Raw genomic sequence first — 11,149 nt, forward strand, 5'->3', positions numbered from 1 at the left:
ATATGTCAGTCTATGTATGTGTATTTTCATGCAGCACATTTTTCCCTGGGTGCGCTTAGAGTATATATATACAGTACAGACCAAAAGTTTGGACACACCTTCTCATTCAAAGAGTTTTCTTTATTTTCATGACTATGAAAATTGTAGATTCACACTGAAGGCATCAAAACTATGAATTAACACATGTGGAATTATATACATAACAAACAAGTGTGAAACAACTGAAAATATGTCATATTCTAGGTTCTTCAAAGTACCCACCTTTTGCTTTGATTACTGCTTTGCACACTCTTGGCATTCTCTTGAATATGACCTAGTGTTCAACTATGCTCTTATCTGTTTCTTGCACTTTACTGTACTCCTGCTCCACATGGCAAACGTTGCTGCACTCTCAAACCTCACTTTCAGTCTTTGTGGCTTGAAGCTCAGGTCAACATGACCGTAGTCCACCTCCGATCACGAGAGGAAGGTAATTCATAAAAAAAACATGCACTGCTTTCATGAATATAGAGATTGTAGGGTGTAATACTCCAACACATAATAGACACAAAAGTTTAACCAATCAACCTGTGCTTTTGTATGTATTGCTGTGTAATTTGTACCCTTGGTACCAACTGTACTCTACTGTTAGTTGACAGGAAAGGTAGAAATCCCACAAGTAAATACAGTTAAAGGGCAGAAGACATTTTGCTTTTGAGCTTCTTAAAGGCCTGTCTAATGTCTCTATTACTCAGACTGTAAATCATAGGATTGAGAAGCGGAGTCACTACAGTGTAGAATAGGGAGAGGGTTTTCTTTACACTTTTCTTATTTGGAAATAAATAGATACTGAGAAGTGACCCGTAATATAAAGACACCACGGCCAGGTGAGAGCTGCAGGTGGAGAAGGTCTTCTGCCTCCCACTCACAGATGGGATCTTCATTATGGTGATAATAATATACACATATGAGACCAGAATAACAAAAAATGGGCAAACTGCAAATGGTATGGCCAATATCATGTCTTCTACTTTCAAAAAAAATGGATCTGAGCAGGAAAGTTCAAGTAATGGATCAAAATCACAGAAAAAATGGTCAATGATGTTTGGTCCACAGAACCACAAAAAATTCATTGTTACCGATAGAGCCAATATAACAGCAAAAATCATCACCCAACACAAGAGAACGGCCTTCATACAAAATGTGAGGTCCATAACCATATTGTAATGTAGAGGGTTACAGATGGCCTGATACCGGTCATAGGACATCACACTCAGGAGAAGACTTTCTGAAGATTCTGAGGCTGAAAAAACATAAAATTGAATCAAACATCCAATAAAAGACACAAAACTGCCTTCATACAACACAACACGGAGCATGTTAGGTACGATGGTGATGGAGAGTAGAATATCTGTGACGGAGAGCTGTGTGAGTAAGAAGTACATGGGAGAGTGGAGAGATCTGCTGTAGGACACCACCAGAATAATGAGGAGGTTTCCAATTAGAGTCATACAGAAGATGATCAGAAGTAGAAGGAAGCAAAAAATCTTAATACTTTGTAAATTAAATCCCAAGAGGAAAATCTCAGTCACCACGCTGGAATTGCTGTGTGGCATAGTCAGGAAAAAAATATCTCCGTAGAAATTAAAAATGTAAAACAAGTAAATGATGGAATTTCTTCTCTGTAGATCTCTAGTGTGAAAGAGCTGCGATCATGTCATATGGACGATGGTCTTTATTCTCCTTGGATATTTATCAAAATGAGTAGATTTCTTGACTTTAATTAGCTTATAATAATGTATAAAAATAGTTTTTACGTTGAGTTCACCTTTTTTTATTCAAAACCAGTTAATGATCCGGGGAAAAAAATAATACAGTGTAACCGATTATAAGGAAACTTGAGAATGAATTTCATCTAAATATATAATTTATACTGTATATACAATCGCTAAAGACATATAAAAATATAAAATAAACAATGCAAAGCCTTACATAATAACACATATTGTGCAGATATTCTTATATATTTTTCAGCATACAACTATTCTAGTTAAGAACAGAACAGAACATCCAAAAAATAACTACATCTTTGTTCCTTTAAATGCCAGAGTAGATCAGAATAAATCCCCTATGTACATTTCTGGTAATAAACAAATAATATACATTGATGTGTGAATCTGAGTCTGGAAGACTTCAATTCTTCTTTGTGTAACAGAGAAGAAAAATGTTCTTGTCTGAGATATAGACGAGACATAAGGGTATTTCTGGGTGATCCTTTTATAGATGGAACGTTACAAAAACAGGTGACATAACAAAGCCGGGGAGATTTCACTGATGGTCTCTCCTGGGAACATTTTAGAATATGAAACAAGAAATAAATTCATAGAATTATCCACAGATAAAGAAAAACTTTAAATTGACTTTTTCAATGGTTTTTGCTGTGTTAATAATACTGAAAACTTCAAAAACCTGGTGAAAGCAACTTCCACAAGGGTCAACATTCTAACAATCTATAATGTCTAGGGAAATGAAAATTACATTATGCTAAAGGTTTTAAAAGAAAGGGTCCCTCCCACACATTTGGTGGCCAAAAATTTGAATCGGCCGGTTCGCCAAATTTTCTGAAAAGATTCGATTTGATCCGATCTGAGCCTGTGTAGTGGTGTAGAACATTGTGTCTTGCAGTAACACGCATAGGGAGTCTGCTGTGGTAGTGAAATAATACTGTGAGTCAGTATGACATGCAGATGACAGGCGTCGCTCTTAGAATCACTGCACACTTCACTTATTTGGTCAGTTACGGGGCCAAAACTGACCAAATAACTCAAGTATGAACTCTGCCTTACAGGTCGATGTTAGCACCAAGAAAAAGTGCACTCCTTTTACACCGCCGTCAGCAGATTCCACATAGATGTCTCCAGAACCTGTTCTATTAAACGCTTATTCATAGAGCTCCACTGACAGAGTGGAAAGGGTGTCAGCAGTAAGCTAGTGTTGATGTCACTGATTATTTTTACCTTCCTCTGATCCGTCAGAACAATAACCCCCAAAAAACTGATCCTGTCTGTGGGGCATCCGCCATCACTCGGTCAGTTTTTGGTCAGTAATCCATCAGTATTGCTAAAGCCAAAATTAAACAGGAGTGGATCCAAAACAGCGATGACACGTAAATGGAATATTTGCATGTCTTCTGTGTTTTGTACCCACTCCTGCTTTTGGATACCAAATCACAAACCAATTCTGATCATACAGGCCTTAGAGCTTCTACACAGACAGGATCCGTTGAGCGTCTAAATTTTCCGTCCTTCTGACAGATCAGAAAAAGGGTTAAAATAAATGATATTGTCAACCAGGCCAAAAAGGCAAAATATTGGCCCAGTCATAAAGTGGGGAGGGTGGGAGAACAGCTTGAGAAGTCCACAAAGTGGTCCAATGACATAGTGTTGAGGTAGCAGCAGCATGAGGAGACCACAGAGGGGCCCAGTGAAATAGTGAAATAGTGGGGAGGTGGCAGCAGCACGAGGAGACCACAGAGTGGCCCATTTACATAGTGTACAGGGTGCAGCAGCATAAGGAAGCCACAGAGTGTCCCAGTGACATAGTGTTGAGTTAGCAGCAGCATGAGGAGGCCACGGACTGGCAAGGTGACATAGTGTGGAGGTGAGAGCAGAAGCAGCATGAGGAGGCCACAGAGTGGGACATAGTTTGAGTTAGCAGCAGCATGAGGAGGCCACATAGTGTGGAGGTGGCAGCAGCAGCATGAGGCGGCCACAGAGTGGCACAATGACAGAGTGTGGAGGTGGCAGTAGCAACATGAGGAGAGCTGAGTGGTGAGGTGGCAGCAGCATTAGGAGATCACAGAATGACCCGGTGAGAGTGTGGAGGTGGCTGGCAATAACAGTACCCGCTGACGATGGTGGGTGTAAGAAAGAGCACTTGGCATCAGATGTGTGGCATCAGGCGGGTGACAGCATCAGAATAGTAGCTGAGGCAGGTAGCCAGAAGAAACCGGTCTCTTTTGTCAAGGTTTGGGTGAGGCAGCATGGATTATCTAATCTTATGCATCAGGAATTGGTGGGTGGAAATCCTGGCTGATCCACGCCTGATTTATCTTGACAAAGGTTAGTCTCTAGGGTTGAGCAAACCCAAACTGTAAAGTTCGGGGTTCGTACCGAACTTTACGGTGTTCGGCACCCGAACCCGAACATTTCAATAAAAGTTCGGGTTCGGTGTTCGGGTAATATTAATATACCATCGGATCTGAGTTTTCTCCAATCCGATGGTATATTTTAACTTGAAGCATCCCCATCACCATGGGAACGCCTCTATGTTAGAATATACCGTCGGATTTGAGTTAGATCGTGACAACTCAGATCCGACAGTATATTCTAACACAGTGGCGTTCCCATAGTGATGGGGATGCTTCAAGTTAGAATATACTGAGAACTGTGGACATAACGGCCTCCTGCTGCCTGGCAGCACCTGATCTCTTACAGGGGGCGGATCACAGCACCCTGTCAGAGGTCGGTTGCCGCCGGGCAGCAGTGCGCCCCCCCGCCCCCCCACTATTAAAATCATTCATGGGCAGTGCGCCCTAACCCCCCCTCACCAGTATTACAATCATTGGTGCCAGTGCGGATCCCCCCCTCCAAACATTATTGCTGGCAGTGCGCTGACAATCCCTCTTCCCTGTAATAATCATTGCTGGCAGTGCGCCCTCAATCCCCCCTCCCTCCCCCCGTATTAATCATTGCTGGCAGTGCGCCCTCAATCCCCCCTCCCTCCCCAGTGTTAATCATTGCTGGCAGTGCACCCCCTCCATCATTGGTGGCAGCAGAAGTTCCGATCAGAGTCCCAGAAGTGTAATGCTGGGGCTCCGATCGGTTACCATGGCAACCAGGACGCTACTGAAGTCCTGGCTGCCATGGTCATTTAGTCAGCATTGTACTTACCTGCGCTGGGGCCGCCGGGCGCTCATACTTCTCAAACTCACAGGTCTGTGCGGCGTATGCTTATAGCAATGCTGACTAACTGACCATGGCAGCCAGGACTTCAGTAGCGTCCTGGTTGCCATGGTAACCGATCAGAGCACCAATGATGGGGGGGCGCACTGCCAGCAATGATTAATACTGAGGAGGGAGGGGGGATTGAGGGTGCATTGCCAGCAATGATTAATACTGGGGAGGGAGGGGGAATTGAGGGCTCACTGCCACCAATGATTGTAATACTGGTGAGGGGGGGGTTAGGGCGCACTGCCCATGAATGATTTTAATAGTGGGGTGGGTGGGGGGGCGCACTGCTGCCTGGCGGCACCCGACCTCTGACAGGGTGCGGCACTTGAGGGGTTAATTGTGTGGATCACAGTGCCCTGTCAGAGGTCAGGTGCCGACAGGCAGCAGGGGGCCAGTATGTATGCGCCTGTTGGTATACTCTAACTTCAAGCGTCCCCATCACCATGGGAACGCCTCTGTGTTAGAATATACCATCATATTTGAGTTTTCACGATCTAACTCAGATCCGATGGTATATTCTAACCACCAGGCGTTCCCATGGTGACGGGGACGCTTGTGGGGAGGAGTATGCCAAAGGGGATTAACTGTACTGATTGGAGGGGAAAAAAAAGACGAATATTCAAAAAAATGTCAAAACGAATATATTCGCTATAGTGCTATATATTTGTTTTTTAGAATATTCGTCTTTTTTCAACATCTAAAGTCATGATTTCTCCCTGCTTCTTGCTTGTGGGCCAATGACTCATTGACCACAAGCATTTTAAGCAGGGAGGAATCATTTGTTCAGATGTAAAAAATGACGAATATTCGATATATAACGAATATATGGCAGTATATTCGTAATATTCGCGAATTATCGAAGTTGCGATATTCGTTATTAATATTCGCTATTCGAATATTCGTGCTCAACACTACTGGTAAGTGAAAGGTCTGTTTGGCGCATTGCTTATAGCACAGACCTGTCACTTACCAGTAGGAGGAGCGCCCGGCCGGCCACAGACAGCGCACGTAAGTATAATGCTGCTAAAAGTGCTAAGTAACCATGGCAGCCACGACTGCAGTAGCGTCCTGGCTGCCATGGTAACCGATCGGAGCCCCAGCGATTAAACTGGGACTACGATCGGAACTGCCACCAATAATGGGGGGGGTTGTTAACCTGTGGCCACTGCCACCAATGATTTTAACCACCTCAGCTCCCCTAGCTTAAACACCCTTAATGACCAGACCACTTTTTACAATTCTGCACTACACTACTTTAACGGGTTAATGCTCGGTCATACAACTTACCACCCAAATGAATTTTACCTCCTTTTCTTCTCACTAATAGAGATTTCATTTGGTGGCATTTCATTGCTGCTGACATTTTAACTTTTTTTTGTTATTAATCGAAATTGACCGAAATTTTTGCAAAAAAATGACATTTTTCACTTTCAGTTGTAAAATTTTTCAAATAAAACTACATTTCTATATAAGTTTTTCTCTAAATTTATCGTTCTACATGTCTACATGTATATTTATTGGTTTGCGCAAAAGTTATAGCGTTTACAAACTATGGTACAAAAATTTGAAATTTACAAATGAATTTCCGCATTTTGAAGCAGCTCTGACTTTCTGAGCACCTGTCATGTTTCCTGAGGTTCTACAATGCCCAGACAGTAAAATCACCCCACAAATGACCCCATTTCAGAAAGTAGACACCCTAAGGTATTCGCTGATGGGCATAGTGAGTTCATAAAAGTTTTTTTTTTTGTCACAAGTTAGCGGAAAATGATGATTTATTTTTTTATTTATTTTTTTCTTACAAAGTCTCATATTCCACTAACTTGTGACAAAAAATAAAAACTTCCATGAACTCACTATGCCCATCACGAAATACCTTGGGGTGTCTCCTTTCCAAAATGGGGTCACTTGTGGGGTATTTATACTGCCCTGGCATTTTAGGGGACCTAAAGCGTGAGAAGAAGTCTGGAATCCAAATGCCTAAAAAATGCCCTGTGAAATCCTAAAGGTGCTCTTTAGAATTTGGGCCCCTTTTGGCACCTAGGCTGCAAAAAAGTGTCACACATGTGGTATAGCAGTACTCAGAAGAAGTAGGGAAATGTGTTTTGGGGTGTATTTTTACATATACCCATGCTGGGTGAGAGAAATATCTCTCTAAAAGTCAACTTTTCTCATTTTTTTATACAAAGTTGTCATTTTAGAGAGATTTTTCTCTCACCCAGCATGGGTATATGTAAAAATACACCCCAAAACACATTGCCCTACTTCTCCTGAGTACGGCGATATCACATGTGTGAAACTTTTTTGCAGCCTAGGTGCGCAAAGGGGCCCAAATTCTAATGAGAATCTTTACGATTTCACAGGGCATTTTTTACGCATTTGGATTCCAAACTACTTCTCACGCTTTAGGTCCCCTAAAATGCCAGGGCAGTATAAATACTCCACAAGTGACCCCATTTTGGAAAGAAGACACCCCAAGGTATTCCGTGAGGGGCATGGCGAGTTCATAGAAGTTTATTTTTTTGGCACAAGTTAGCGGAAAATGATATATTTTTTTTTCACTAACTTGTGACAAAAAATAAAATTTTACATGAACTCGCCATGCCCCTCACGAAATACCTTGGGGTGTCTTCTTTCCAAAATGGGGTCACATGTGGGGTATTTATACTGCCCTGGCATTTTAGGGGCCCTAAAGCGTGAAAAGAAGTCTGGAATATAAATGTCTAAAAATTTTTACGCATTTGGATTCCTTGAGGGGTATGGTGAGTTCATGTGAGATTTTATTTTTTGTCACAAGTTAGTGGAATATGATACTTTGTAAGAAAAAACAAAAAAACTAAAATCAATTTCCACTAACTTGTGACAAAAAAAACCATCTCCTATGAACTCGCCATGCCCCTTAAAAGTGATCATTATAGCGCCGCAGTGATTTTATAGTGTTTTTGCAGTGATCAGAAAAAAAAATATTCTGTCACTGCGGTGGGGCGGTCTGAACGCAAGTGTGCGCACAAGATCAGGCCTGATCCGGCGAACACTGCGTTTTTTGTAGAGCCTATAGAACATGTCCTATTCTTGTCCGCAATTGAGGACAAGAAAAGGCATTTTCTATATAGTTCTGGCAATGTGCGGATCTGCAAAATGCGGAAAGCACATTGCCGGTGTCCGTGTTTTGCGGATCCGCGGTGTCCGTGTTTTGCAGATCCGCGGATCCGCAAAACACATACGGACGTCTGAATGGAGCCTTACAGGGGGGGTGATCAATGACAGGGGGTTGATCAGGGAGTCTATATGGGGTGATCACCCCCCTGTCATTGATCACCCCCCTGTAAGGCTCCATTCATACGTCCGTATGTGTTTTGCAGATCCGCGGATCCGTGGATCCGTGGATTCGCGTATCCGCAAAACACATACGGACATCTGGATGGAGCCTTACAGGGGGGTGATCAATGACAATGGGGTGATCAGGGAGTCTATATGGGGTGATCACCCCTGTCATTGATCACCCCCCTGTAAGGCTCCATTCAGATGTCCGTATGTGTTTTGCGGATCCACGGATCCGCAAAACACATACGGACGTCTGAATGCAGCCTTACAGGGGGGTGATCAATGACAGGGGGGTGATCAGGGAGTCTAAATGGGGTGATCAGGGGTTAATAAGGGGTTAATAAGTGAGAGGGGGGGTGTAGTGTAGTGGTGTTTGGTGCTACTTTACAGAGCTGCCTGTGTCCTCTGGTGGTCGTTCTAAGCAAAAGGGACCACCAGAGGACCAGATAGCATGTATATTAGACGCTGTTATCAAAACAGCGTCTAATATACCTTTTTGGGGTTAAAAAAATCGCATCTACAGCCTGCCAGCGAATGATCGCCGCTGGCAGGCTGTAGATGTACTCGTTTACCTCCGGTTCCTGTGAACACGCGCTCCTGTGTGCGCGCGTTCACAGGAAATCTCGCCTCTCACGAGAGGACTCGCCGGTGCGTCCAGGAGGAATAACAGGGCCGCCACCAGGACGCAATCCTGCCGCACTGGACACCAATGATTTTAATAGGGGGTGGGTGGGGGTTGGGGGGCCGCACTGGCCACCAATGATTTTAATACTGGGGAGGGAGGGGGGTCTGGCCCCTGCTGCCTGGCAGCACCTGATCTCTTATAGGGGGCTGAGATCTGCACAATTAACCCCTCTACCTACGGAAGTCAGAGCAATACTCCTCTACCGGCCGCTCTCCTTGTAGGAGTCTCCGTAAACTTGATTCAGCCAGTGCGACTCGGCCAGGGTCGTCATATATGAGACCCAAGGCCCCGAAAAACTCATCCACTGACCGAAGAGCCTGGGAATCAGAGGGTAAAGAGAATGCCCAGGACTGCGGGTCCCCGTGCAGCAGGGAAATAACAACCCCCACCCGCTGTTCTTCATTACCAGAGGAGTAAGAGCGCAGTTTAAAATATAATTTACAGGCCTCACGGAATGTCAAAAACTTGTCCCTTCCCCCAGAAAATCTGTCAGGGAGAGGGACCTTGGGTTCCGCAACAACCTGGTTACCAGTAGCAACCGCTGGGCTTGCGGTCAGTTGTAATTGCTGCTGTTGCTGGAGGACCGACGCCTTCAATCCTGCCACCTCCAAAGACAGGCCATGAAAGTGTTTGGACAGGGCAGCAATTGGATCCATACTGGATTCTAAGTAGGTAAAAATTATTATTATTTTTTTTTTTACCTACACAAAATAAGGGCCAGATATAATGTAGTGACCGGTGTCACGCACAGGGAGGGAAAAGGGAAAGCCCTGCCCAAGGGAGAGGGAAAGGTGGCGACCCCTGACTCACCTTGCGGCTGGCACCTGACTGCCCTGACGTCCCTAGACGGGTTCCTCACCCGTGCGGCGATCACGTGCCTAAACCCTGGCTTTCCCTAGAATGAGCCCTAGATAGTGAACGGGCTGGTGGGATCGCTAGTCCGCACCACTGACACTAAGAGGGAAACACCAGGGAGAGGACAGACAATACAGACAAACACATACACCCAGGTGGGCGACCACAGCAGACCACAAAGGTCCAGCAGGGATCCGGAGGGTAACGTTCTGGACCAACTACCAGAGAACGTTATGCTCCAGGTTTAGCTGCTGGTGAGTAGTTTCTTCACTAGATTGTTTAACAAAGCTGCTCATTATCAACTCCAGACTCAAGCTGCTGCTGATGGAGCTGGTACTGCTTCCACCCCCCCCCCCCCCCACAGCAGCCATGGAAGTGGAACGAGAGTGAAAAAGGCCCCCCTGGTCAGACCTGCGAGAGGATGGACGATGGCACACAAAGGCAGCGGCCAACTAACTACATATAATGTCTCTATAGTAGTTCAGTTTGTCCTCCCTCTGAGCGGGTGAAAAAAAGACCCCTATTTTGGACTAGTAGCAAGGATACAACAAGGTGGAGAGCCAGAAGTCATACTTCTGCCGAATAGTGACAATTCGGCTGTCACTACCTAAAGCAAGTGAGCATGCAGCAGGCCATTTGTGCAAGTGACTCGGAGGGACTCCCTGCCTCCATCTCCACTGCATAATGCCACGGTGTGCCTGGGTTATCTGCCTTGTCTTCCTCATCTCCCTCTTGCTCCTCCGGCTGCTCCTACTCCTCCTCTCCTGTCACCTGTGTAGAAAAAACACCCATTTACGCTACACATTGCTTGTGCTCAAATGTCCTCTTCCTCCTCCAGATCAGCCCCCACAGGGCTCATGTGGCCTTGAGATCTAGGCGCCATGTCTCCAGTCCCCTGACCAGCCAGACTTACCAGCATCTGTTCCAGGACATGAAGCAGTGGAATGATGTTGTTCATCCCGTAGTCCTGGCGACTGGCAAATAATGTGGCCTCCTCAAAGGGCCTGAGAAAACTGCAGGTGTCACGCATGAGCTGCCACTAGCTGACATCGAAGTTACACAGAGAAGTACTCTTGTCCGCTTGGATCATCAAGAAATCATTTATGGCCTTTCTCTGTTCGTATAGTCGTTCTGCCGCTGCAGCTCAAGGATTTTGTGCTTTGCGGTGTAAGAGTGGCTGAAGTGCATGCAAAGTTTCCTGGCCATTTTTAGGATGTCTTGCAAATTGGTGGAAGACTTCAGGAACCATTTGACAACCAGATTGAACACGTGCACCATGCTGGGCACATGGCTA

At 44.9% G+C, this 11,149-nt stretch overlaps 1 protein-coding gene across 1 annotated transcript; it reads right to left on the minus strand.

Annotated features, from left to right (window-relative positions):
- Positions 1–668: 668 nt before the first annotated feature.
- LOC120990271 (olfactory receptor 11L1-like) lies at positions 669–1,595 on the minus strand. The gene has a single exon (XM_040418978.1). The coding sequence runs from the start codon at positions 1,593–1,595 to the stop codon at positions 669–671; it is 927 nt and encodes a 308-aa protein (XP_040274912.1).
- Positions 1,596–11,149: the final 9,554 nt, after the last annotated feature.

Source organism: Bufo bufo, chromosome 1, assembly GCF_905171765.1.
Source record: "Bufo bufo chromosome 1, aBufBuf1.1, whole genome shotgun sequence".
NCBI lineage: Eukaryota > Metazoa > Chordata > Amphibia > Anura > Bufonidae > Bufo > Bufo bufo.